Source organism: Blastocystis hominis (assembly GCF_000151665.1).
Source record: "Blastocystis hominis, Singapore isolate B (sub-type 7) whole genome shotgun sequence assembly, scaffold_0".
Classification (NCBI taxonomy): Eukaryota; class Bigyra; order Opalinata; family Blastocystidae; genus Blastocystis; species Blastocystis hominis.
In genome coordinates this window covers 1,406,584-1,433,463 of record NW_013171815.1, presented here as the reverse complement: position 1 = coordinate 1,433,463, position 26,880 = coordinate 1,406,584, and the positions used below count along the sequence as shown (strand labels likewise).

Below are 26,880 nucleotides of genomic sequence, written 5' to 3'. Positions count from 1 at the left end.
TATGTATACGGATTACTTTTAGTGTTATCTGTGCCACAAGGTTTGTATGATTGGACCTGCTCTACTTGGGAGATTGTCGGTACTGTGAACATGCCTATCACTACCATGACTTGTACCAACTATATTCCTGATAGCTCATGGACACCGCGTATTAATCCCCAGCTGCCAATTGGATTGTCCTTCACCTCTACCAACCAGGGTGGCCAGCGTACTATCGTTATTTCTGGAACCCCCTCTGTCCCTCAGCAGAGTAGCACCTACTCTATTGGTATTAAGGGATATGTGAGTCAGTTCCGTATTGGTATTATTGGAACCCCCTCTTCCCTGAGCTATGGTTTTGATTCGATGACCCAGTACGTGGGTGTGCCTATTGAGCCCATTCCAATTCGCTCGGATGTCTATCTGAACGAGTTCACGATCCAGCCTGCTCTTCCTGCTTCTGTGACCATGGACCCTACCACGGGTACGATCACTGGAAAGTTCCCTGATACGTCGATGTCGAATCAGGTGTTCACTGTCACTGGAAAGAACAGCATGGGATCGGTTACTACCACCGTCAAGTTCTTGATTCGCGCTGAGGCTGAAATGACCACCCCTGGTTTCATTGGATGCTACTGGACTGGTACCACTGAGTGCAGAACGCCTGCCTTCGATTACTACTACCAGAACCCTGCTCAGTACTGCCAGATTGAAACGAAGCTGGACTTTGCCGATTCCTACTACGAGGGAGAGGGTAACACTTGGCCTGGTCTGGATGAGCGTTTCCGTGATTACTACACTTCGTACATGTACGGATACTTCAACGTGCTTGTGGACGGAAACTACGACTTCCAGATGGATTCGGATGATGCTTCCTTCCTGTACATTGATTCGCTTGATGCCCCTATTATTAACCGTGACGGCTGCCGTTCTTCTGGAGTTCCCGATTATATGTCGACTCATCTCGCTGTGGGTCGTCACCTGTTCGTGGTGAAGTTCCTGGAGGTGGATGAGGCTGCTATTTTGTACCTTAAGTTCTCTTCTGTGGACGCTGGTATTACCCAGACCTACGTGGACAACACGATGACGACTGTGGGAGGACGTGGACCCACTTTCATCACCTATCCTCTGGTCACGGGTTACGTGAATGCCGAGCTGAAGGTGTACACGCCTGAGATGGCTTCTGGAGGTGCCAACAGCTGGACTGTGGAGCCTGCTCTGCCTACTGGTATGGCCTTGGATCCTTCCCGTGGTCAGATTCGTGGTAAGCCCGTTGCTGAGTACAATGGCAAGCACACTGTGACTGCCACTGGAGTGAACGGAGTCGCTTCGGCTGAGGTCCAGATTGTGATCTCTGCTGCTCCTCTTCCTGGTTTCCGCGCTTCTTACTACAAGGTGTACGAGTCTCTGATGTGCAAGTATTCGAACCTGGCTCCTTCCCAGATGGAGTTGAAGGTCGTCAAGACTGATAGCCAGATCAACTTCCCTGTTGACCAGCCTGGAGTGTGGAGCGGCCTGCCTACCGATTTAACGACTTACTATTTTGCTGAGTGGGAAGGTTATCTGAACTTCACCGAGATCGGTAACTGGAAGATTCGTGTGGGTTGCGATGATTCTTGCCGTGTGTTCAGTATTGAGGACAACTTGCTGATCGATCGTTGGGACTGTGCTGCCTACTCCACTGCAGAGCAGACCATTCCCATTTCTTCCACCGGTTACTACTACTACCGTATCCGTTATCAGCAGCAGAGTGGTACCAAGGGTATGGTTCTGGAATGGCAGGCTCCTTCTGGAGGTTGGGAAGTGATTCCTGCTGCCAACATTTTCCATATTGCGCCTTCCATGCTTTCCTATGATTATGAGCGTGCCCACTACTTCCAGAATGTCCAGATTGTCCAGAACAAGCCTCAGTTGTTCTATGCCACGAGCTGTACCAACTACAACATCCAGCCTGCTCTGCCTAGCGGACTGACCATGAACACTGGCACTGGTATTATCTCGGGTTCTCCCACCGCCGAGCAGGTCTTGACTCAGTACACCATCACTTGCACTGGAAACGGACCTACGAACGTGGGTACTCTGAGGACCACCATTGCGTTCGATGTATTCTACGAGCTGCCTCCCAGCTCTGTGACCATTTCTCGCGGCGGATCTACGCTTCCTGCTGGCTCTTTGATCACCGCGAACCCTGGAGCGAGCTTCGCTCAGATCACGATCTCCGCGGGAGGTGCCGCGGGAGTGACGTACTCGATTTCTCCGGAGCTTCCTTACGGACTGTCCTTCAATGCTGGAACTGGAGTGATCTCTGGTACTCCCTACGAGCCTATGACCGATGTTACCTACACCGTCACCGCCTCGAACCCTGGAGGTGTCGCTACCACCAACTTCCGCCTGACTGTCAATCCTTGCAAGGGTAATGACGGTGGCCCATGGACCAATGATATCTACATCATTCGTATGATGACTGGTAACGGTATGATCAAGATCCTGAACAACGGTAATGTGGCTCAGTGCTCTGGAGGTAACTTCGACTCCGACGGCAACGCTCAGATGGTGAACTGCCAGTACTCGAATGTCTATGCTGGAAACGATAAGATGATTTGCATTAAGCCCGATACCAACAACAAGATCGAGGTTACTTGCCAGACTGAGACTGGATGCTACACTCAGATCTACCGTCCCGATGGAAACCGTTTCCCTCCTCACCACACTTACGTCGAGTCCGAGAGCGCTCCCTATGTGGATCTGCAGGACTTCCCTAATGCTCTGAAGCCTCTCACCCAGCTGACTCTGTCCACGACGGAGATGACCGTGTACGCTGGAATGCCTATGGATACCGTGGATATCACCCCGAACGGATGCTACAAGGAGATCACTGTGGAGCCTTCTCTTGGTTCTGGCTTCAAGGTTGATCTGTTCCTTCCTCGTCTTGATGCTGAGGTGAACGGACTCATCAAGACTGTGTACACTGTTACTGCGAAGGGAGATGCCGGAGAAGCGAGCGCTACCCTGACTGTGCACTTCAAGGAGTGCGGCGAGGACGGTCTGACCAATGGTCTGAAGCTGGTGAAGAGTACTACCAACTATGGAGGTGAAGAGTCTTACGAGCTGTACAACAGTGCTGGCGAGCGTCTTCTGCAGCGTAGCGGATTCTCGAGCTATGCCACTTACACGAACTCTCTGTGTCTTCCTTCTGGAGACTACCAGGTGGTTCTGAGAGATACTTATGGTGATGGTTGGACGAGCGGTGCCTATCTGAAGGTGTACGATATGGAGGATACTCTGCTTCAGGAGTTCACTCTCGCTAGTGGTAGTCAGTACACCGGATACTTCACTCTGACTGCTGGTAGCAGCGCGAGCATGGTCTGGAAGATCTTGGTCAATGAGCGTGCTAAGAGCGGATGGAACAGCGTTGATTATGATGACTCGAAATGGGCGAACACTGTCTTGGGACAGATGGAGTACGGAGAGTGGGACGAGAACACCTTCTATGCTCGTTACAAGTTCACTCTGACCGAGTCGATTCGTTACCCTCTTGTGCAGTTCAGTCTGTGGTACAAGGATGGAGTGATTGTGTATCTGAACGGCAACGAGGTGTACCGTCGCAACATGAAGTCCGGATCCGTGTCTTCCTCCACCACTGCCAACGCCATGTACGACGGATACTACACTCGTATTGGATCGGCTCCTGGTTACTTGCTGCAGGATGGCGACAACGTGATTGCTGTGGAGATCCACAAGCACCAGTCGACCACTGGTCAGATCCAGTTCAGAGGCGCTGTGAATCCTCTTCAGGGCAACTGTATCTCTCGTGTGGATGGTGGTTCGATCACCGAGTCCTCGTTCTTCAACCAGGCTTACGAGTCCGCTGCTCAGGCTTGGGATCGTAATCCTTCTACGACTTGGATTGAGAACGGTATTCCTGCTTGGACGGTCTACTCCTACAACTTCGATCGTATGGAATGGGTCAACAAGATCGCTCTGACCTCCAACAGCAGAACGCAGGATCGTGATCCCACTTCGTGGGCTCTGTACGGTTCGACCGATGGTGTGCTTTGGGAGACTCTGCTTCGTGTGGAGCAGCACGTGATGTTCGAGTCGCGTCTGCAGGCCAAGGAGTGGATGATGATGGACCACATGAACTCGTACAGCCAGTACAAGTTCGAGATGTACGGAACCTTCTCTGGAAACAACAGAGTGGCCATTGCTGATGTGGATATTCAGTCTTGCCAGCTGAACTACTGCGTGAAGGATGGCGCGTTCCCTGGTGTGATGTCCGACGAGACTTCGGTGGCCAACTGCCCTGAGGGCTTCATTGGAGAGATGTACCGCCACTGCAGTCTGCAGGAGCTGAATCCCACTTGGGGTGAGATCGATGACGGAGAGTGCCGTTCGACGAATCCTCCCAAGGGAACCGTGTACATCGATGTGGCCTACAGACTCCAGATGACCCCTGAAGAGATTCAGGATCCCAACACCCTGAACATCATCATTGCTGCCATCGCCACCTCCAGCCAGGTGGATATGTCTCTGTTGGAGCTGTGGAAGGTGAAGAACATTGCCGAGGAGTTCGAAAATGAGCCTGTGATGAGCGCCTTCTGGATCCGTTTCACGCTTCCTCAGGAGGTGGCTGCCAGCACAATGACTCTGGTGCGAGGCAATCTGGCTTCGATTCAGACCAACCTGCAGAGCCTGCTTCCTGACAAGACCTTCACGATCGAGTTCTACATGAACCCTATTCTCCAGGAGAGAAAGACGATTGGCGCAGTTTCCGTTGCTTTGATTGTAATTCTGGTCTTGCTGGTTCTGGTGATCGTCGCGATTGCTTCCTTCTACATCTGGGTCCGTACCAAGTCGAAGAAGACCAAGCAGGGAGCCAAGCAGCTTCGCTCTGGAGCTGGAAAGGTGAATGCTCAGCATCTTTCTGGAAAGGATAACCGCATTTAAATTTGAAGTATATGCATAATGTGTTAATTGCTGGATTGATTGATTGCTTGTTTGTTTGATTCCACAAAGAGAAGACACCAACAATAGATTCTTACTTTCTTCTTCAGCTCTTCCCCACCGATTGTTCTGGATGAGTATCTATAAAGTGTTGAACACGGTCTGCAGACTCTTTCACCATTAAAGCGAACGCTTTTCTTTCAAAGAGATAGCTGCTTACATGGGATCCTTCAAGCCAGAGAATCTACGACTTACCCACACACACACAAAGATCAACTTCGCTCCCCTCCCAGCGCTGATTCAACTCCTTCATTTGGGTTTCCACTAATTCAAAAGGCACGTAGCGATCTCTCTTTGCAGTGGCCTACTCCGTCACGCCTTCTCCTCATCCGAACAAAAATCGCTGCTTCCGGTACCATCGGTGGGTCGAAATTCTCTATATTCGTTATGCGCAAAAAACGGCCCATCAACTCGTGAGCCTTGTCCATTTTGGGCTTCTACTCCTCACTCTCCTTCCCCATGCCCACATCCACATCGAAATAACGGTTCTTCAGCCGGTCCGCCAGGTTGTAGTAGTGCGCATCCTTGTCCAGCCGCTTCCACGGAATCAGATTCGCCATCAGTCCCTACGCTTCGTCTCTCTCCGCCCCTCATCCCTACCGACGTGAACACCGGAACTGCCGACGGAGGGCCCACAAGCGACGCGGTCCCCAGTGGAAACGCCGTCAGCGCGGCCACCATCGCAGCGTGGAGCCCGCCCATGCTGATTCCGCCGACGACGAGCGGGCCCAAGCCCTGCTCGCGGAGATAGTAAAGCAGAGAGCGCGACTGGGGTTGAGACGAACTACCATTGCTCACCTCCTCGATCGTTGCGGCACCCAACAGAGGGAGGTCCGAGACGTGGCGGAGTTTGCAGCCGTTCTGCTTTTTCGGCTTGCGACGGCCGTAAAACGGACCTTCGAGAATCTACCCATCAGGCTCCAGGCAAAACAAAAAAGACGATCGAGCCGATACCTAGACGTGCTAGAGGAACAGACACACCGTCATATCGCCTTCCGAAGCCCTTTTCGCCGGTTCCTGGGAGGATAAGCACCATTGGCTTGTGTGGCGGGTCCAGACGACCCCATGACAACGGCTTTATGATACGGATATAGACCTGCTCGCTTTCTACCGGAAGGTATTCGCGGTAACGCGAAACTGTTTTGAATTGACCGTCTTGAATAATCACCTCGTCTTCTTCATTGATTTCGGGAGCAGTCAAATTAATCTATCCTTTAATGCTCAGCACCAGCGCAAAACATTGATAGGGGGTGGATGCACCTTGTTTGCCGTCTCCTCCTTTAGGAGAAGAAGGCCCTCGTCAAGGCGATCAACGAGATCGATATCTCCCCTACAGAGTCAGTTCCGATCCGAAGAAAGCACCATCCGGCAGTGAAAAAGCCTGACCATGGATTTCGAAGTTTGCACAGTACCAGGTCAATGTACTTGTAGTGCTCATTCTTAGTAAGCTTTCCCAAACTAGCTCGTTAATTACCCATCAAGTTGTTACAATTTCACAGCAGGATTCAATTTTTCAATGAAAGAGTACATTATCAAGGATCTGGATCCTTTCCTTTCAGAAAGAAAACAGACAATGACCTGCTCCAGTCCTGAAAACCGAAATGGCGTGTGGAACAAACAGTGCAAATACTAAGAAAATGAAGAGCAAGCCATACTACCAAACCAGTAGACAGAGCACAAATGAAGATAGTAATGATCCATCCCGCAAACACCTCGTACACCAGCTTCCAGTTCACACCATTCTTCCCTTCCGCCAGTCCCACGCCGACCGTGGATCCAACCTTGCAGTGAGTGGTCGAAAGCGGTAGTCCCAACGCAGATCCGACCAAAATCACCAGCGCAGCCCCAATTTCGATCGTAAAACCGCGGGACGGCGTGACCTTCACCATGTTCATTCCCATGGACGCCATGACCTTGTATCCCAGACACACCAGTCCGATCACGATGCCGAAGCCGCCAACGACGAGCGTCAAAGCGGGGACATTCGCATCCGCCATGACGTTTCCGGTCTCGTAGATGGCGATACAGGCAGCGAAAGGACCGATCGAATTGGCCACGTCGTTGGCGCCGTGGGCGAACGAGTTGAAGATTGCGGTGAGAATCTGCAGGTAGGTGAAGAGCTTCTCGGTGGAGGGATTGAACTCCTCGGCGTTCCGATGAATCTCCGCCACGGCGTCGCTGATCTGAACCTTGTCAGAAATCGACTCGACTTCTTTCTTGGCTTCGCTCTCTTTCTCTGCCTCTCCGTTTTCGTTGGATACCGGGAGCAGATTCGTTTCTATTTCAGAGTGAACGTGGAAACGGATGTAAGGGAGAAGGATCAGCTGAACCACCAGACTGCAGATGGCACCAATGCCAAGGCAGATGAGGATGAGGACCCAGAGGCTCAAGTCAAGATGAAGAGACTCGCTGGTAAAGAGAACAAGGAACACATTGAGAGCGATTGTGAATCCCACGATCGGAGAATAGGCTGCAAACGCACGATTTACCGTGTTTTTAGCACGGAGAATGAACTTGCGAATAACTAAAAAGATCGAAGTAGAGAGCAAGGCAGAAACGATCGGAGCGATGATCCAGGACAATCCTACGTTGCCAACAGCTCGCCAGTTCACTGCTTTGAATCCCTTTGACACCACGGCCATGCCGATAATTCCACCGATGCAGGAGTGGGTAGTAGACACCGGCAGACCATACAAGGTGGCCACAATCAGCCAGATGGCGACTCCTAACAAGACACACATCATACCAAACATCAAAATTTGCTAAGCGTCACACAACGCCCGAATTTCATACGGGTTCATCTTTAAAGTAGGAAGGTTCTGTGATTCCCTTCATAATTGTTGAGGCTACATTACCGCCTAATAGAAAAGCTCCAGAAAATTCCATCACAGCTGCGATCAAAATCGCTTGCTTGATTGTGAGAGCCTTAGAACCGACAGACGTTGCAAATGCATTAGCTACATCATTTGCTCCTACGGATTACCCATTGCCTCAACAAAAATACCTATTCCAAAGGCTGAAAAAAAAGCTACTACGCTGCAACAAATAGGGATCCACAGATATTCCTCCAATACTGCCATATCAGAACTACTTTAAGAGACTTTATTTTCTAATAAACAAAAATATGGTCCTAATTATTAGCTGTTAAAATCTTTGGATAACCGCGACAAAAAATAGGCATATCTGTACAGCTCTTTATTTAGCCGTATGCAGAGAAAGGATGAAGCGTGCTTCGCATATCATTTTGACTGATTGGAAATAAAAAGAGGTCAGTTTAGTCGTTATGAACAGTATTGTGGTGAATGAAATATGCGCTATGGATATTAAAAACCATGGAAAAGCAAAAGAAAACACAATTGACGTGTATGTGTTGAAACCTGTATTTTGTATAGAAGCACCGTAGAAATTAGTATTACAGATCAACTGAACGTTATCGGATATAAAGGTATTTGATGTAGTTTTGACCTGAAAAACAGATGAGTCGGAGCTAGATGTGTAAAACTCACGAATCGAATCAGCAATAGAAGTGGGTGAAGATAGCACAAGTAATTGAAGGGGAAATAGCTCAGTGACGAGTGTTGAGTGTTTGTTCAAACAATTTGGTGGAAATTGGGTGTTATAGTCTATTCTCACCCAGTGTTGGTTATTGAAACATGATCACTCATAATTTGTTTCTAGAGTTTGCTGAACTGAAATGGATGCTGAGTTGGCCGCTTTCTTAAAGGATAATCCCGACTTTGAGCTGAATGACCGTGGTCGTATTCACTGCAAGTTGACGAATCATGATATTGTTGCTGATATGTCTGAGGTACAAAAGTACATCAAAACAAAGAAGTATTTACATGCAAAGAACTGGTATTTGTGATGTTGCTTGTTTTTGTCCTAGGTATAATTATGACTATTCCAAATATGAGCCTTACATTATTCCCCATCGAAGCGATCCAAAGAAGTTATTCTGCATTGTTACCATGACTTCGTTGAACAAAGTGAGCTTTTGGGTGATTTTCGACCTAGATTCCGGAGGTCGTGGAGCGTGTGGTGAATTCTAAGAAGTTTAAGCGATTGTGCGAGGAGTACAATCAACGACAGGAAGAAAAGAAGCGCCGTGAAGCTGTATAAGATTGATTTTTATTGTTGACCACGTAGAGGAAGAAGGAGAAAATGGAAGCAAGAAAGAAGGCAATAGAGGATGGAGAAGAGGATTTGGCTATTGTATTGTTATTCTTGTTTTGGCTATTGTTTTAGGATGAAATGCTTGGAGTAAGTAGTGAAGAAGAAGAAGAAGAAGAAGAATATGAAGAGAGTGAGGATGAAGACAATGGAAGAGGATATGTGTATGTTGAAGGCGATTCTGAAGAAGAAGAAGAAGAAGAAGAAGAAGAGGAAGAGGAAGAAGAGGAAGAGGAAGAAGAGGAAGAAGAGGAAGAAGAAGAAGAAGAAGAAGAAGAAGAAGAAGAACAACAACAACAACAACAACCAAAGAAAAAGAATCCAAAAGCACCAATGAAGCAAGGAAAAGGAAACAAACCCCAGAACAGTCGCTCGAAACCTGGAAAGAGATTCCAAAAGTCTGCATCCCCTGCTGCAAAGAAGGTAGGTTTCCATCTTGACAGTGCACACATATCTGCCTTGTGAATGATTAGCCATTCTTCACAAGCTATTGTGTAGTGCCATATTGCTGATTCTTTGATACTGAAAATGGAAAAAGATCCATTTTCCCACTTTTGAATCATATACTTACGTTTTTTAGAGTCGTGTTACCAAGGCATAACATTCGATTGTTTGTTACATTCATTTTGGAATTCCATTATTTGACATGAATTTTAGCATTATTCATATTTTTGGCTATGGAAAAGTATCAAGAAGTTTCTCCCTTTTTCAAGTGAATATTAACCTTCTTTCCACCTATGTTGTAGAGTAGAAACCCAGACCTTTTCTACCAATCAAGCTACGGAAGTCATAGATGCGGGATCCATATTCCAGTTGCCAGTTGCCGTTATAAAACCTCAATCCATTATATCGTGGACTTTCACGCTTCTTGATTATGACTGCTATTTTGGGATTTCTTCGATGAGGAATCAAGAAGACGAGGAGTATCCTGTTCGCAAACAACTTATTAGCGCAAATACGGAGTGTAGTGGCTCTTACGTTGTATCGAAGCCAGGAACTTACTATTTGGTCTGGGATAATAGCTATTCTTGGTTTCGCCAACGAACACTATTCTATTCCTTCGTTGTAAAGAATCCTCCCCCTTCTGCTCAAGAACTACATAAAGGATCTGTGTAGCGTTCCTTAAAGCTCTCTACTCCCTAGAATGTTCTATAACGATATTCGTTTGACAGAAAGCCATATTGCAGACATAGAAAACGATTTAGACAGGAACGAACGAAAGAAACTAGAGTGCGTTCGTCTCTACAACGATAAATCATATGCACGCAATCTAACAATGGTTTGTTTTTGAACTTTCGCTGAGATCCAGCATGATATCGAAGTGATTGAGACGAAACTAAAGAAATGCGAGGAGAACAAGAGAGATATCGAAACGAGGATAGCCAAACTCCGCTCCTACTCGCATGGTCCTCCTTCTCTGTTCAAGTTTACTCTCAGATTCCTCGTCTCTCATCTCGATTCTCCTCGAAAGCGAACGAATTCTATCGATGCTTTCCATCCCCGACCTTCTCTCTTTGTACTTTTTCGGAGTCTTTGTGCTAGCTAGTGCTTGTGTCAACTCCCATTGCCATCGACTCATCCGCCAGGAATCTGTTTGGGAAAGTCTACTGCAGGATTTCCCTTCGGAGAGTATTGAGCAGATTAAGAATCCCTGGATCCGCCATCAATGGACTCGACTGCACTCAAACACGTCGAAAGAAACGGATCGTTCTGTTTGGAGGAGGTGGTTTAGCACACAGAGTCGTTCGCTGTCATTCGGAACAAATACGCGCCGCTTCCCCCCACTTTTGAAGAACTGTTGGAGAAAGGAAAGCAACTGAAGCTCTCCTCTTTGTATCTGTATTACCGTGTGGGGAATCATCAAGGCTGGTACTGCGACAACGACAATTTCTGTTACTATCTCTACGTTGCGAATCACGAGACAGAAGAATTCCGCGTGATTTTCGCAGGAATCAAGCTATCTCAGCTGAACTATATCGTTCGACAGGTAGAAGAAATGGGGTGTTCGAGTGAAACGTAGGCGTCTCGATTGGGTATTATGCTTCCTTTGCCCGGAACGGTGCGTGGAAAGGACGGCTATTATATCGACGGAACGCGCCGAGTGGGGAAGTGGGGCATCCAGGATGGCAAATGGACGAAGCTTCCCTTCTAGTTGAAAATCGAATCGTGTTGTTTGTTGCAATCCCAAGTTGAGAAAACAAACTCAAAAAACATCGATATCCTTTCCAACAGCGTCAGCGATGTTGCGATATCCGTCCTTCTTCAATAACTCCACCAATTCCTTCTTGATCTTCGGCACCAGTCCCATGCCGTTGTACACGAGCGAGGAATACACTTCCACCACGCTCGCTCCGGCCTTGATCTTCTCATACGCGTCCGCTCCGCTTGCGATGCCGCCAACGCCAATGATCGGGACTTGGCCCTTCGTCAATCGGTACATTTCTCGAATGGTCTCCGTGCTCTTCTCGCGCAAGGGCTCGCCGCTAAGTCCTCCTTTCTGCGTTTTGAACTCGCTCTTGAGAGAGGCGGGACGCGAAACCGTGGTGTTGCTGATCACCATACCGTCCACTTTGTACTCCAACACCAACCGCGCGATCTGCTGTGTCTGTCAAGGACCACTCGCGCTCAACTGCTTCAGATAGAAAGGATATCTCGCTCGTCCGGAAGCAGATCGGGCGACAACTTCACGAGAAGAGGAGGATGCTGCGGGTGCTTCTCCAGTTCCTCTTTGATCTAGGCTCAACTCTCCGCCGCTTCCCTACACGACCCAGCATCTCGCGGAGACGGTCCTCCTGCTGCAAGGCAGTCGTTCCTACCTGGTTTGGGCAGGAGATATTCAGAACCATGAAATCGCAGTAAGGACCGCAGTTTTGAATGCCAAGAATGTAGTCGTTCACAGGATCCGCCGTTCCCTTGTTGTCTGCAAGGTTCACGCCTATGAGTCCTCGGCGTTCACGCTGCTGCTGCATGAAAGCTTTCTGCAGACGGGGAACGATGACCTCATGTCCCTCACTGTTCAGACCGAACCGGTTAATGATCGCTCTGTCCTCCGTCAGGCGGAACATACGCGGAGACGGGTTTCCAGGTTGCGCTTTGGGAGTAATGCCCCCCACTTCCAGAAAACTCAAACCACTCTTGAAGATCTCGTTAATGGCCTCGGCTTGCTTATCGAAACCGGCAGCAAGTCCCACACAATGAGAAAAGTTCAAACCCCACAAGGAGGTTCGTAATTCGGGATAAGTCTCTCGATCAATAGGTGCTATTCTGTCAGAAACAATTATGGTTCATACCTAAATGATATTTTTCCAGCAAAACACCAGCACGATGAGCTGTTTCTGGATCTAAAAGTCTCACCATGGGCATCGCTTTGTCAGCTGCCCACCAGTACAATTTTGTGGATCGAATTGTATCCCAACTATACCACAGGGCACATCCTCCTACTCCTGCAGCAACAACGAATTTAAACTATTGCTCACCTATCGAATATGCAAAATACAAGACTAGTGGACTTCTTCGCAGAAGTGCCAGAAGAGAAGCTTCTAGTCAATCTTCTATGAATCAAGCCTGTGTGCAGTCCACAAACGGAGCAACTCTAGAAAACCGACAAAACATGATCAAAATGAAAAATTCTATGAACTGAATGGGCTGAATCCGCGACAAGCAAATACGTGCCAGATACACAAAAACTCATTCGAAACAGCAAGGATGTCCCTAAACCGATACTCTTCCGTAAATATTGTTTGTAACCCCTAATCAAACCATGTCGAGTCATTCTAAAGATTGTAAATACACTCTTGAGAAAAATGAGTTAGTGGTGGGGATGCAAACTTTCAATAATATTATGCAGGTTTATTCGATTTCCAGGGGTTCGAATTGCTTCTTCTCCAGAAAGATTGCTATTTCTAATCTGTATTTGCAAATGGTAAGTGCCACGAGCTTTGTATCAACGGGAAATGAGATTTTGTGAAAATAATCGTAATTAAGAACTAACGGTCTGTGTAGCCCAAGGAAATTAAGGACGTTCGTGAATTCATCACTGCGGCAAGAAGAAAGGATGCTTCTAGTATTAATCGTTGCTTTGGGTAATTTGTGTAGTGATCAAGATTAAGAAGAATAAATCCGGCGAGACCAAGTTCAAGGTGCGATGCAGCAAGGTATTTATTGGTTACACTCATTAATAAGTAGTACTTGTACACTCTCGTCGTTAAGGATGCGAATAAGGCTGAGAAACTGGCCAAGACTCTTCCTCCTGGTAGGTTTTTGTTTGGACTGTGTAAAACGTAGGTATTATGCTTAAGAAGATCGATAACTAATTTGGAAATGCTTGCCGCTTGGAAATACGATCTTAGAAAGTGTTGTTTGTTTGACACCAAAGAGTCGACTTTCTTGAACTCGGTCTTACTGAATAGACAGATCTTGTTCGTTCCTTTGTAAAAAATATTATTATTATGTCTTTTTTTTTATTTACAAACAGCAAATCATCCAAAATATTATTTTTCTTTTAATTATTCAAATACATAATTATATTCTTGTGATGAGGTCACAGTTATATACATCTCGCAGCGCACCGATCTTAACAAAAGGAGAGTTCGTCAAGCTTGTGAATAGGCAGAAACCTACATCTCACCTCTCCCCTCCACCTCTACTCGCAATATGGAACGTGGGGAAGTACAGCATCAGCTGCCAGGTGGTGTCCCACTCGTTCGAGTTATCCACAATCAGCAACGGTCGCTCCTTCGGAAACACCGCGTTCAAATTCGCCTGTTGCAAATGCTCCACGAGCAGCATACAGCAGATCGGATTGGGCGGCACCTCTTCGACACAGGTGCATATCTGACAGCTCTTTTGGAGGTCGGGACTGTCATTGATCACTTGCTTGACCATCTCAAACACTTCTTGCGTGGAACAGATCACCAATCCCTTCATGCTGATGCAGCTAGCGAGGTTGCTGCTCCAAGAACTGTTCCAGCCATTCAGACTTCCGAACGCGAAGATGAATCGTTGCTAGCTCTGATCGAGGTTGATCAGACTTACCGGTGTGATGCTCTGCATGCAGAGAGAGCAAGATTCCGTCACGATGTCTAGAGAATTGTTCGAAATGATCGGGAAGTGGAAAGGAAGGGGCATGACGCCCGAAGTGATGGAGGACTGGGAATTCTCAGGGTTTAAAACGCTTCGGTAGTACTGAGCCGACTCGACGGAGGAGTTCTGAGTTTGGCTCTTGTTTGAGGGAGTGTTGGTGTATGAGTTCTTCACCAGGGTGTTCCAGTCATTACCCTCTTCTTCGTGCAGTTTTCGGAGAAGAGCTAGATCCTTCTCCATGTTGGCTTTATAAATGACCTTCTCCTTGAGCAGATTGTCGATTCCGATTTCGCGCGCGATGTAACAAACAGCCTATATATATCTAACTGTGAGCGAAAATACTTGCTCAGCATCCTTTTTCCCTTTAAAAACAGGAGATATGGATATTTGACTTTCACTACCAAGAATAGTAAGAGTACATCCCCATCGCAAAATATGAGAATTGCCTGTTGACGTTCTACCTGGTTAATCCAACGAATTGCATACGTTGCAAAATCGGGATCAACATTCCTTGCTTTCAACTCATTGTACAACAGAGACTTTGATTTTGACATTTCTTTTGGAAGAGGAAGTCCTACAATCACAAACCATCGTTAAAGTCAACGGGGAGGTTCTCCATTAATGCTGTTTTCCTTCGAAAGCTGATATTCCTCAGATTGCGATTCTGTGGCCTCTTGACTGGGGATGTCACCTATTGGGGATCCAAAGTTACTCTCCGTCGCTGCAGCACTCATCAGTGAAATAGCATTTCGTAATTCTTGCATTTATGTCAAAAATAAAAGTATGTTGAATGCCAAACTCCATCTTTTTTTTAACTAAGCAGGTTTTACTTATCAGTGTAACAAGGCAAATATTGACATGACTTTCTTGCTAATTTATTTGGCAATCTGTACTGTGATTATGGCTCAGGAAGTCCCTTTCATGGGACCACGCTGGATGCTTTCCGACCCGATACTGAATCTTTATGAGAGAGATAAGCAGTGTACGTGAACGAAGAATGATCGATTGTAGATATGTTACGGCAGGGCTCTGACAAAGTGCACAAGATGCAAGTTCGTCAATTCTTTGGTGATGATGACCCTTTTAGTGAAGTGTTTCGTATCATGAATACGTAACTGATCATGGTTTGTCTTACCCTCAGGATAGCAGAGGAAAGCGAGCGTATGATTAACCAGTCTTTGTTGCGGATTAACGATCTTTCCAATTTTCAGAAACGTATGAATATGACTTGTGAACCTTCTATGGTGGAAGGGAAGTGGTACCAAATGAGGTTTGGTTGGCTACGGATTATAAAGTAGAGGAATCCGCTGTGTTAGCAATTCCGCGATTCTCTCGCCTCTACAAGAGCTGATCACTGCTGCTCCAGAAGCCGAAGTGGAATCCCTTCAAGAAACAACGCCGGGGAACACTCTTCAAGTACCCTTAACACATTCTGTTTCCGACTCCGTTCCGGAAGGTGTTTTGATGAGTGTCGGAACGAAGTCTCATTTCACGTCGATTCCGCTCGGAACTATTGTGCTTTGTGTTTTGGTGCTTTGCTTGTTTGGTGCGATTATTGTGTATGTTCTCCAAGCAGTAAAGCAGAGACGCCTGGATGGGCGTTCGATTACTTCTCATGCTGTGTCTGTTCCGAATTATGGAACAATTTGTGGTGTTTGTTATGACACAAGATTCTTTTTTGATTGGGTGAACCCAAATCGGGAAGGTTGATTGGGTGAACCCGAATTTGGGGAGCTGGTTGGGTGAACCAAATTCCTATTTTTCTGAGCAGATGACTCACCCATAATATCTTATGATGACCTCGACACACAAATTATCTCGAGCAATTGTTTATGGAATCGTAGTTGTTGCTTTATGCATGTCCTCAGGTGAGTCTTATGGTGTTTTTTTGAGTTCCATAGGCTTTTTCTTACCTGGGAAAAAGAACTCCACTGAATTAGCGGACAGCCTTCAAAATCCCTTTTTGCTATTAGAGGAGAACGACACTTGTGCCTATGAGATTATGGTGCGTTTTCCAAGATTTTTTGATTTTTAGGAGCGCTACGAGTGCGAGGAGGTTGGCTGCACCGATCAGGCCAATTATATCAATTATCTGTATGTGTTTTCTTGATCTTTGATGTGAGATATCTTCAAAACTGCAGCCCGGAAAAGGCACGCGTATGGCTTTCTATCCTCTGGGTGATTATTTTGGTGTTATTGCTATCTCTTCTGGCATCGACTGCCGATAACTACTTTTGTCTTATCATGGACTCCATTGTCGAGAAGCTGCATATTCCTCCAAGCATTGCGGGAGTGACGTTCCTCGCTTTTGGCAATGGTTCTCCTGATGTGTTTTCCTTGATTATCGCTGTGTTTTCGGGTAACACAGAGATTGGTGTGGGTGCAAATGTTGGCGCTGGTATGTTTGTCACCTCGATTGTCGCCGGTTGTGTGGCAGTCTTCTCTGACTGTGTCGTCAACCGTCGTGCATATATTCGTGATAGTTTGTTCTACTTGGTATGCATTATTTACCTCATCTGCGTCTTTTTCGACTCGAGAATCAAGCTTTGGGAAGCTTTGGGCTTCATTGTACTCTACATTGTGTATATCGTGTTTGTGTTCGTGAGTCCGAAAGCCAAGTCGCAGGCCAAGGGTGAAGAGGAAGCTGAAAAGGAAGCTGAAAAGGAAAAAAAGAATATGGATGCTTCTGTGTGTCGTTTCTGGGGACAATGAGACGTAGATGAAGCTGCTTGATGAGCCTCTTCTTGTGAAGTCGCAAGACTTGTTCTCGCCTTCTCCTTCCTACGATGGAAAGGAAGGAACGGGAATGCAGATCAGTGCGATCGTCGAGGCAAAGCGGAAGGGAGAGCCTACTGATCTGATGATTAAGGTTTTCGATGTGTTGGGTTTCTGATGAGTAGGAGCTGATCCAGAAGCAAAGTCCGCATGTGGAGCTGGAGTCGATTCTTTTGAAGGCCGAGGAAGAGATCAAGGACAACTTCAATCACAAATCGGTCAAGGAGCTGTGGGGCCATGCTTGGAAAGAGTTCTGCTCGCTGAGCGTTTTCGGAAAGATTATTTATGTTTTCGAATATCCGTTCACGATTCTGCGAGACGTCACGTGTCCCGTAGTGGACGATGACCGATGGAACAAGTACTGGATTCTGATGACTTCCTTCGGCGCTCCCTTCGCGCTCTGCTACTTCACTTCCAGTAGGCGTTTTGTGTTCGCTCGATCGCAGTGGATCTCGGCGCTCCCATCTTCGCCTCCTTCCCTCTGTGGGCATTCGTTCTGATTGTCTCCATCATTCTGCTGCTCGGCAATATCTTCTTCACGCGGTTCGAGGAGCCGCCCAAGGGCTGGTATCTCGCCATTCTGATCCTGGTGGGCTTCGTGCTGTCCGTTCTCTGGATCTCTACCATCGCCAACGAGCTGGTCAGTCTGCTCAACGCGCTGGGTCTGATGCTGAACATCTCTCCGGTGATTCTGGGTTTGACGGTGCTCGCCTGGGGCAACTCGCTCGGCGACTTGGTGGCGGACACCTCGTTGGCTCGTCAGGGATATCCGCAGATGGCGATTGGTGGCGTGTTTGCCTGTGGGTGAAGCGGAGAGTGCGTTGATGTCTAGCTCCCATGTTTAATCTGCTTGTCGGAATGGGCGTTTCGCTCACTGTTTGCTGCATCCGAACGTAGGGGTGAGGGAGAAGAAGGATGATGGGTAGGGGAACGGCGACTCTGGGTGAGGACACCGCCAACCTGAACTTGACCTTTATTTTCCTTTTACTATCGATTATTAGCTCGATCATTTTGGTGCCTTTGAATAAGTTCCGGTTCACGAAAGGACATGGATACTACTTATTCATCCTTTACACTGTCTTTTTAATTATTGAAATCTTGCTTGCTTTGAATGTTATTAGTCTTCCGTTTATTACTCCCAAGTAAGCCCGTTTGTTAATACATGCTTCTTCATTTATTTATTATGTATTTGCTGTTTGTTTCAAGCGATAATGACATTCAGCTGTGAAAGTTCGTTGAACAGACACAGTGTTTTATGGGAGAGAGAAAGAGACTGGTGCATCACATACAGTTTTCCAAAATTCAAAAATCTTGTTAACAAAGTGAGAAGCATACATGATTCGAAGGGATCCTGGATATGGATATGCTCGAATCGTTCTGGCAAATCAACTTCATGATCCATCGCTTGACAATCAACGTATCCGTATTGTTGGATCGTACTGTCGCTTTCTATTATCTCTCCTGTAGTGTTCATGACCTGAAAGGTTCAATTCTCATTTTCTCTCAAGATGAAATAGTTTACAATGTACATATTATGGGGGAATTCAATCTGGACTATTTAAACTATCATTATATTGAGGTGTTAGGTGAGCTTCATAACAAGGATGAAAATGTTCATTTTCAGGGAGTAGCACTTTTTTGTAGAATATATGGATGGATGGCTTCATCTTTCGAGGTCTTCGCAATTTCAATTTTCAGCTTTATCGTATGGCTGCTTCTAGATTGCAAAAGTTTTTAGTATCAGAGGGTAACACACAATCTACTTGAGAGCTGTTTGTTTTCCAAAAATTCGGTCGATTTGTTGTTCTTCTCTTTTCAATCAGATTCATTTCAGATGTATCTTTCCAAGTAATGAGTCTTGTAAATTGTGTGTGCGAGCAATATCTAACCATGGTATAGAACTGAGTATGATCACGGTGTAAATACCTATTCTCCTGAAGGACGTCTTTTTCAGGTGGAATATGCTATCGAATCGATTAAGGTTCTTGGTTGGTGAACGGCTGTAACCGAATAGTTAGGTTCTACAGCAATCGGCATTAATACTAAAGAAGGAATCGTTCTTGCAGTTGAAAAGAGATTGACGAGCAAGTTGATTGTGCCTTCCAGGTAAGACGTAACGCTGGGTTTGCTGTTGTAGTGTAATAAAGATCATGGAGATTGATCATCATATCGGGGCTGCCATGAGCGGTCTTGTGGCGGATGGAATCACGCTGATTGACAATGCTAGAGTAAATGCTGCTAACCACTATTTTAACTACGGTGAGCCTATAAGTGTAGTCTGTTTGTTTCTATTGTTATGCACAGACGGAGAGTATCGCCCAGTCACTTTCGGAAATCATGTTGTCGTTTGGAGAAGATGACAATACAAAGATGGTTTTCTTTCTGGACCTTGTTTACCGTAGTCACGACCATTCGGCGTAGCTCTTCTGATCGGCGGTTACACGAAGAAATACGGCTTCCAATTGTTTGCAGATATGATAGAACTCGATGGATAGATTCCTTACCGACTTATCTGGGACCTACACGGAGTACAAGGCTGTTAGTATCGGTGCGGGTTGCGAGGGTGCTACTGATATGCTAAAAGACCTGTATAAGCCTGTAGCGATGGTAACGGCACTCTTATGTAGAATCTCAGTTTGCAAGAAGGAATCAAAATCGCACTGTCCACGCTCAAACAGGTTATGAAGGATGCGATTACGAGCAATAATATCGATGTTGCGACGATCACAGAGTCAGGATACAAGCTGTACAATGACCAGGAGGTAGAGCAGTGTCTGAACTTGTTGAATTGCTGTGTTTGTTACAAACAGTGGATTGTTTGAGATGTTGGATGAGGAGAGCGGTTGTCCGTTTTCTCTCTTCGGTTTCGCGTTTCAATCGTTCTTCCCGCAGTCGTTGCATTTCCTTTTCTCTCTTGAGAGAAAGAGCATCATCTATCGATGTGATGATTGCGTTACTATTCTTTTCATGACTGTGGTTGTGGTTATGGTTATGGTTATGACTATGACGGCTATGGCTATGGCTATGGCTATGGCTGTGGCTATGACTTTGACTTTGACTTTGACTTTGACTTTGACTGTGGCTATGATGGTGATGACGATGTTCATGGCGATGACGGTGCGGTTGTGTATAGACAGAGGAAGAAATGGATGTAGTAACTGTGACTTTCGGAGCTTGAATATCGGATGGTTGTTGAAGCACTCGCGACTTGAGTACATCCCGTTCTTCTTCAGGGAGAGAAACAGAAGGCTGAGCAGATTCTTGCATTTGCTTTTGTTTTCCAGCTTGGGTCTGTATATCCTGAAGCATAAACCGCAATAAATAATCCTACTCGAAGCGGATCATACATTTCTTTGAGCTTGGCTTCATTTTCCTCCTGCTTTTTCGCCCCAACCTCATCCAGGAGCTTCCCATTTCGCGCACGCTTCAAGGACAGATCTTCAGCATACCACGGTTTCTGAGGAAGTTCAGTTGGCTTCAACTTCCAGATAGGCACTTTTAAGGCTTGAATATCTTTCAGCTTTTTCTGCAAGTCCTCGTCCTACACCTGATGTAAATTACATTTTTATACTTCATATTCCTTGTTTCCCGAAAAACTGACATCAGCTCCCGCCTGCATTATTGGGTCCCTATTACCCGCCGTAATCGGAATATCCATCGGATCTAGTATGTTAAAAGATATGCAACACGAACTATCAATAGGATGTGTTCTTTCTAGCTTTATTCCTCTTTGAGCTTTCATTTGTTGGATTCTACTTTCCATATCTGCCATCCGTTGCTGTTTTTCTTCTGCCTCCACTTTCTCCATAAAAGCGTTTTCATCACGCGTAAAGATGTCCTCGTTATCTTGGTTCCAGACATGCCATTTCTTATGACGTAAAATATGAAGTGACATTTCAGAATAAAGATTAGTTTGAAGCGGAGTTCGAATAATTCAACTAGTATTGGAAATCGATGTCATTGTTATCTGCGTATCGAGAAAACACAAAGGGGCAGTACTTTGATGTTTTACTAAGGGAAAAGATCTGATTTGTGTAGAGAAACAAACTACTCCATGCGTTTGCTTGCTCACAAATAACAAAAGCTGAGGACATTGATGAGTTGTTGTCTGGATTTACTATTCAGGCGATCTGGGTTGAAGATGTTCCGCTTCTACTACAAGGAATTTTATCTGTAATTGTATTGCTTGCTTGATAAGCAGATTATCATTTCTCCTGTTGCTACAGAGATTCAAACAAGGAAACTGTATGAACTGTTCGCAGTCAACGTCTACTTCAATGTATCTGATGAAAAAATCGCTTTTTCAGATGTTCAGCTCGAACTCTTGAAGCAAGGAGTTGGGCATTCCTGTTTTCTCCCTATATTAAGTGGATTTCTTCGCTGCTACTCTTCTTTATATTCCATTGTAATAATAGTTTCTTTTAATCTTATTGTTGTAGTGCTGCCCCTTTCTCATTGGATCAAAATGCCACGATTCTGTATTATTTGCGATTGAAGAATGCACTGATGATAAAGTCCTAATGGACGCACTTCAGGCAGCACCTGCCTCATTGGGAGAAGATCTGCTTGATGTTCTTGATTCGTTGTTTATTCTTCTGGAACGAAACCATTCGAAGTTTACCCTGTTTTCGGTCCTCTCTCTTCTTGAAACTCTTCCAGACAATACAGTATTTTCTTTTTTATCAAGCATACCTTGCGATATAAGCTCCGTCGAGTGGATTGTGCAATGTCTTCTCTCTGACAAGCGCACTTCGTCTGCATCGCTGCTATTTCGTATGGTGTTCTATTGTAAATGGGCAGATGGTCTCAAACAAATTCAGTCATTTCCTTTATTGGGAATTAATATTCTGGAGTTTGAGCAAGTCAATCGTTCTTTAGAGGAAATTCTACAGAACTTAAAGGACATAGTTGAAAGTCGAGAAATACCCTATTTGGATGCGTTTCTGGTGTATCTATTCCATGGTGATCAGTGCCCCTCTACGTGTTACCAACCATTAGTTCAACACTTATTGAGTTCTCGGAACGAACTAATCTATCGGTTTATTGAGATCCTATTAAAGGAGAGAAAACCTTGGCAATTTCAGTCGATGTGCACCTTTTTTTCAGTCGTCAATGAAATCTCGCCACATTATATGATCCCGTTAATTCAGTTGTGCCCTTGTGAAGAATATGTTGATTTGTTTCTATCTCATTGGCTGCAGCATAGTGGTCTGTCTGCAGTTACCACTTGTCTACGTGGATCTCTGTCGCAACATTTGAAAGAACGCTTGTTTGTAGTTCTGCTGAGTTGGAGTCAATCTGTTTCCGAGACATGTGCGTTATCAATCGAGGAGGAGGAACTGATAGATGCTGCACTCTGCAATCCTCCCCTTGTTTTGCAAGTATTGAGAAATACTATTCCACCCACTGGTATAAGTGATTCCCATTTTGGTCGCTTGCTACATGCCATTATCAAGAAGGTGGGATCGGATGAATCGTACATACCTCTACTGTTTTTAACAGCACATGATCCCCAATACCATTCATCGGCATTGATTGAATCTTGCCACAATTTGGTGAACAACTGTCTGAATCAACAGTTAGGAATTGAATATCGATCTCCATCCAAACGTGAAGTTTCAACTGAGACTGAAGCACCCGATGACTCGTTATTTTCTCTATTCAAGCAGGTATCCATATCAGCCGTTTTTCTATTGCTGTTGGGAGCAAAGGATGTATCTACAATTTCCACACTCTTTATAGCTATGATGATAGAAGCTGGAATAAAAGATAAAAAGTCAATCCAGGAAATCAAGAACATATTGCTGTTCCCTCCTGTTCTTTCTGATATTTTACATCATTCAAGTCATCCACTTATTCTTTTGTACTTGTTTGAATTCATTGATTCAAACAAGCTCGATCCTTCGATATGTGCTAATGCTTTATTCGATATTTTGTCGAAGCCAATGCCACCAATTCCATATAATGATCTGGTTGAACGAAATCATGATGCTCTTCAATCCATTAAGGAGTTGTACGGGTTGAGTTGGAATGTAGGGTTTTTTTTAGCCAAAAAGGAATCATTCTTTGTAGAAGCGACGATTTTCAATGCAGCATCAGATCGAAGTTTATTATTCGCTCTTTTGCCAACTTCTGGAAAAACATCCAGAAATGATTCCAGTCAAGCCGATCAATTCATTTCTGTTCCATCTCATCGAAAAGAATCCATTGGCGATGGTTCCATTTGTAAACTCTCTCGTAGCAGAACAAGACCATGAGAAAAGTATTGCAGCATGGAAAGGAAATCCGAATAAATCCGATTACTGGAAGTATTATATGCAGAATATAAATTCATCGAACGCGAGTGCGCTAACTCAGATGCTCTTGCGATGTGCTCCTTTATCGGACTGTCGAATTGTATTTGAGCAATCCCTGACTGAATCTCTTTCACCAATTCTGAACGAAGATGATTATATCGGAATTATTAATATTATTCTTCCCTTTCTGCTCTCTTTGCTGAAAAATGAGATGGATCGGAGTGTTTTTCATCAAGTAGTTGAAAGTATGGGGAAATCCCTTTCCTACTCTAATTATTCTCCAATTCTTCCATTTCTTTACTTTTGTGAATCTCTTTTTCCTTCTCACCCTGATGCATTACTCGAAGCCATTGATCTTTTGACTACGATATATCAGTATTGTGACGAGAAAACGATCCCAATAAAAGTGATGAAGAAGATTCGATCATCTCTCAAACGAATCGCAATCAAAGTAAGGGCAAATGATCATCTTTCCGCCTCTTGCGGTGCTTTTCTCGCCCTGTTTGATTGGGAATCGATTTTATCACCCAAAAAGCGGAAAGTCCAACCAAGACTTTATAATCGCAATCCTGCAATCAACGAACTCTTGAAGGAAGAAGCAGGAAGCGATAATTATGATGACCTGACAAACTTTATAGACCCAACTCCAGATATATCAATTAAGGAAGTAAGGCAACTGTTCTAAACACTTTGTTCAACAAACACGCCATTTTCTAGCAAACACAGGAATTCCTTCACGCTTCTGTCCAAAGGTTTCAGAGAACACCATCGTTTCGGGATCATAGCGCTGTGTGGGCTTCACATTCTCCTCGTCAGCATATCCGAAGGGAACAAGTCCAGCAACGAAATAACGCTTTGGACAATTGATAATATCGCGGACACGTCGGCCATCAAACCCTTCCATAATAATCGTACCCAAACCATTGGCTTGGCATGACAGAGCAAACATTTCCATAGGGAAGACCGTTTGTTTCACACTCCACTCCTTATTTGTATAGTACTCAGGAGCAAAGTCCTTCTTCGATTTCAGCTTTAATAAACATCTAGAGAACACTCCCGTAAGTCCTCCCTTTCCGGTAACTCTGGAGAATCCTGCAAGGATATGAGGTATTTTGGACTCATCAAGCCCTTGTTTCTTCCAAAGCTCCTTGAACTCATCACCCATAGCAATCGGATCTATGGAAATTATAAGGACCCATCAAACAATACTCAAATCAGAGAGGAACACAGCAACGCCCGGAGCTTGGCGAACGACCTTTCCGTTCTTCTCAGGCATAGCCTTGGCAATCTTATCCAAGTTGGATGGGTCCTTGACAATCACAATTTTGTAAGGTTGCCAATTGCGAGCAGTTGGGGCAGTCTACAAATAGATACACGGTCCAAAATCACATACCAGGGTCTGAGATAACACATGATTAAGAAGAGCATCATCCACATCTTGCTTCTTATACTTGCGACAGCTGTTTCGTGACTGAATGATATCATCAAAAGCCTTGCTGCAAGCACTCACATCCTGCACAGCAGCAAAAGATCTAACCATGCTCAACACTGGTGCCCTTTGGCAAAAAACTCGAGAAAATGACGCAAACATAAAAATAGAATAGAATAAAATAAAATAAAGTGTATTCCTAAAACAGAAGAATCCAAAAAACTGTATGATTTTTGCGGCACTTTTTTAGAATGAGACGCTTTCGATCTTCTGTATCCACAGACTTGAATGCCTACAGGACAAAGGTGTGTAGGGATATTGAGAATTTTCTGAACCTTCTCTTGATCGAAGCCTCCTACCCAACATGAACCTAAGTCACTAATTTATAAAATAAAGGTACCTAGGCCTTCTTCCTCAATAGCCAGCATGGAAAAAGTTTGGGCGATTGCTGCATCTTGAATGTTATAGAGTTTCATGGCTTTTGAGTCATAGCTCCGATTTCCACATTCCGAGCAGAACACGAAAAGAAGGGGAGACTGTATTTGAGGACAGTAAGAATAATACCTACAGTCCGAATCCAACTTTGCTGCGCGGCGTTCGTTATATCATTGATTAGATTTTTGTTCGTCACAACAAATGTATGGAATGTCTACCCATTACCAGCCAAATGAAGAAAAACATGGGGACCATAAGAATTTGGGCACAAGCCAACCTTGTCAAGAATGTTCTGAATGGTATCTTTCGGAACTGGAGTGTTGTCGAACCTAAGAATCACAAATCCAGCCCAAAATTGTACGATCTACAGCTTGACCTTGACATAATAAGGTCTGCGAAGCTGATGGACTTGGCTGCTGTACTCGTCGAAAAGGCCTACAATAATAAGAATGAGTATAAGAACGAATTCCAACTTTCACTGAGGTACGCAAAGCGTTAGAGAGCATTGTATAGAAGGATACGAAAATAAAAATAAGTGAAATAAAATGTTAGGTAGAAACAAACAATCTCAATTATTCAAATACTGCGATATATGTACATTATTATAATTTTAATTATAATTATTATGATTATTAGGCGATTAACAAAACTCCATATGCTTTCTTGAGAAAACAAACGTGCAAGTATTATCTGAACTGCATGCATAAACCTCTCCGAAGCATGAGTCAAAACGGAGAGGCTTCAAGAATGAGCACTTACTTCGTTTCATTCCCATTTTAGATAGTTCCCTCATTCTAGAGCGCGAAAGCTTGCCACATTCAGTATAGCGACGTTTCAGCTGGGAGCGATTACAGGAGTTAACACTGATGCTGTTAAAAGGAGAGGATGGACTAAAGACCACCTCAGAATTGCATCCACTGGTATCTTCGGTACTACTTTGATACGATTGAGTCACATCTGGCAACGAAGAAACAAAATCATCATTTGGAACAGTGAAATTTTCGTTATTAAAAGGTACAGCAATGGAGAAAGATGCAGATCTAGCAAGTCCATCAGAAAAAGTGAAATCCTCGTGAGACAACGAAGAATAATCGGGTAAACTATCAATAATACAAAGAATGTGAAAAGACTTTGTACTATCCATTGTATAACACGTGCCCTCCAAGGTACTGTCATGAACAGAAATAACATCTTGTGAAGTACCATCAAGGAACTCAAACTGGGGGTTATCGAGCGCAGGATCAAATTGAGTGGGAATTGCAATTCCAGGAAAATGAGGTACTGCAATAGAATTTATTTCAGATGAAAAGGTATCTCGTGGCGAGCTAATTACAGGAGTAGGTGAATATTGCATAATATGACAAAAGACGAAACTAAGCTTAAAAATGAAAATTGCCCTTTCATTTTGAAAGAAGGCGAAGCAACATGATTGAAACTAACAAAATAACTTAATAATATAAGATTATCATCATATCTCAACACTTGATAGGAGCTGTCAGCAAGAATTGCTTTATGCGTCAAATACTGGACATTGTAATTGTCATCAATTCGAGGAACATTTCTATGAGAACTCCTACCCTGATGAATCTGAGGGTAGGCAAAAGAAATATCGATTAAGATACCGTTCTTTTTACCATAGTCCAACAAAATATTATCCACTTTCTTTCTTCCAGGGACTATGGGAGGCATAAAAGAAAAGTTGAAATTCCG

At 44.8% G+C, this 26,880-nt stretch overlaps 9 protein-coding genes; 4 read left to right on the top strand and 5 right to left on the bottom strand.

Moving 5' to 3' along the window:
* Nucleotides 1-90: 90 nt before the first annotated feature.
* On the top strand, nucleotides 91-4,970 carry GSBLH_T00000465001 (uncharacterized protein; the record flags this gene model as incomplete). XM_013038677.1 has 1 exon in its annotated part: nucleotides 91-4,970. One exon carries the CDS (start codon nucleotides 91-93, stop codon nucleotides 4,924-4,926), a length of 4,836 nt encoding a protein of 1,611 aa, XP_012894131.1. The 3' UTR covers nucleotides 4,927-4,970.
* A 33-nt stretch (nucleotides 4,971-5,003) lies between these two features.
* GSBLH_T00000464001 (uncharacterized protein) lies at nucleotides 5,004-8,063 on the bottom strand (the record flags this gene model as incomplete). XM_013038676.1 has 12 exons in its annotated part: nucleotides 5,004-5,287; nucleotides 5,319-5,420; nucleotides 5,451-5,549; nucleotides 5,584-5,751; nucleotides 5,782-5,889; nucleotides 5,924-6,190; nucleotides 6,223-6,313; nucleotides 6,346-6,441; nucleotides 6,473-6,523; nucleotides 6,556-7,745; nucleotides 7,777-7,955; nucleotides 7,988-8,063. 12 exons carry the CDS (start codon nucleotides 8,061-8,063, stop codon nucleotides 5,168-5,170), a joined length of 2,547 nt encoding a protein of 848 aa, XP_012894130.1. The 3' UTR covers nucleotides 5,004-5,167.
* A 614-nt stretch (nucleotides 8,064-8,677) lies between these two features.
* Nucleotides 8,678-9,102, top strand: GSBLH_T00006964001 (uncharacterized protein; the record flags this gene model as incomplete). The annotated part of the gene is made up of 3 exons (XM_013038675.1): nucleotides 8,678-8,838; nucleotides 8,870-8,969; nucleotides 8,998-9,102. 3 exons carry the CDS (start codon nucleotides 8,678-8,680, stop codon nucleotides 9,100-9,102), a joined length of 366 nt encoding a protein of 121 aa, XP_012894129.1.
* Nucleotides 9,103-11,361: 2,259 nt separating this feature from the next.
* GSBLH_T00000463001 (Dihydroorotate oxydase) lies at nucleotides 11,362-12,765 on the bottom strand (the record flags this gene model as incomplete). XM_013038674.1 has 5 exons in its annotated part: nucleotides 11,362-11,886; nucleotides 11,916-12,412; nucleotides 12,444-12,618; nucleotides 12,650-12,704; nucleotides 12,737-12,765. The coding sequence occupies 5 exons, from the start codon at nucleotides 12,763-12,765 to the stop codon at nucleotides 11,788-11,790; spliced, it is 855 nt and encodes a 284-aa protein (XP_012894128.1). The 3' UTR covers nucleotides 11,362-11,787.
* Nucleotides 12,766-12,913: 148 nt separating this feature from the next.
* GSBLH_T00000462001 (uncharacterized protein) lies at nucleotides 12,914-13,505 on the top strand (the record flags this gene model as incomplete). XM_013038673.1 has 5 exons in its annotated part: nucleotides 12,914-13,075; nucleotides 13,156-13,216; nucleotides 13,249-13,307; nucleotides 13,339-13,405; nucleotides 13,438-13,505. 5 exons carry the CDS (start codon nucleotides 12,914-12,916, stop codon nucleotides 13,464-13,466), a joined length of 378 nt encoding a protein of 125 aa, XP_012894127.1. The 3' UTR covers nucleotides 13,467-13,505.
* A 652-nt stretch (nucleotides 13,506-14,157) lies between these two features.
* Nucleotides 14,158-15,004, bottom strand: GSBLH_T00000461001 (uncharacterized protein; the record flags this gene model as incomplete). XM_013038672.1 has 4 exons in its annotated part: nucleotides 14,840-15,004; nucleotides 14,722-14,809; nucleotides 14,578-14,692; nucleotides 14,158-14,547 (listed from the first exon to the last, which is right to left on the bottom strand). Exons 1-4 carry the CDS (start codon nucleotides 14,967-14,969, stop codon nucleotides 14,158-14,160), a joined length of 723 nt encoding a protein of 240 aa, XP_012894126.1. The 5' UTR covers nucleotides 14,970-15,004.
* A 36-nt stretch (nucleotides 15,005-15,040) lies between these two features.
* GSBLH_T00000460001 (uncharacterized protein) lies at nucleotides 15,041-20,331 on the top strand (the record flags this gene model as incomplete). XM_013038671.1 has 12 exons in its annotated part: nucleotides 15,041-15,217; nucleotides 15,247-15,346; nucleotides 15,377-15,505; nucleotides 15,534-15,857; nucleotides 18,910-18,991; nucleotides 19,025-19,116; nucleotides 19,148-19,283; nucleotides 19,315-19,383; nucleotides 19,413-19,474; nucleotides 19,506-19,608; nucleotides 19,638-19,805; nucleotides 19,834-20,331. The coding sequence occupies exons 1-12, from the start codon at nucleotides 15,172-15,174 to the stop codon at nucleotides 20,329-20,331; spliced, it is 1,809 nt and encodes a 602-aa protein (XP_012894125.1). The 5' UTR covers nucleotides 15,041-15,171.
* A 3,669-nt stretch (nucleotides 20,332-24,000) lies between these two features.
* GSBLH_T00000459001 (uncharacterized protein) lies at nucleotides 24,001-24,255 on the bottom strand (the record flags this gene model as incomplete). The annotated part of the gene is made up of 1 exon (XM_013038670.1): nucleotides 24,001-24,255. One exon carries the CDS (start codon nucleotides 24,253-24,255, stop codon nucleotides 24,001-24,003), a length of 255 nt encoding a protein of 84 aa, XP_012894124.1.
* A 593-nt stretch (nucleotides 24,256-24,848) lies between these two features.
* On the bottom strand, nucleotides 24,849-25,605 carry GSBLH_T00000458001 (uncharacterized protein; the record flags this gene model as incomplete). XM_013038669.1 has 5 exons in its annotated part: nucleotides 25,532-25,605; nucleotides 25,415-25,499; nucleotides 25,304-25,384; nucleotides 25,136-25,271; nucleotides 24,849-25,105 (listed from the first exon to the last, which is right to left on the bottom strand). Exons 1-5 carry the CDS (start codon nucleotides 25,552-25,554, stop codon nucleotides 24,849-24,851), a joined length of 582 nt encoding a protein of 193 aa, XP_012894123.1. The 5' UTR covers nucleotides 25,555-25,605.
* Between the last annotated feature and the right edge of the window lie 1,275 nt (nucleotides 25,606-26,880).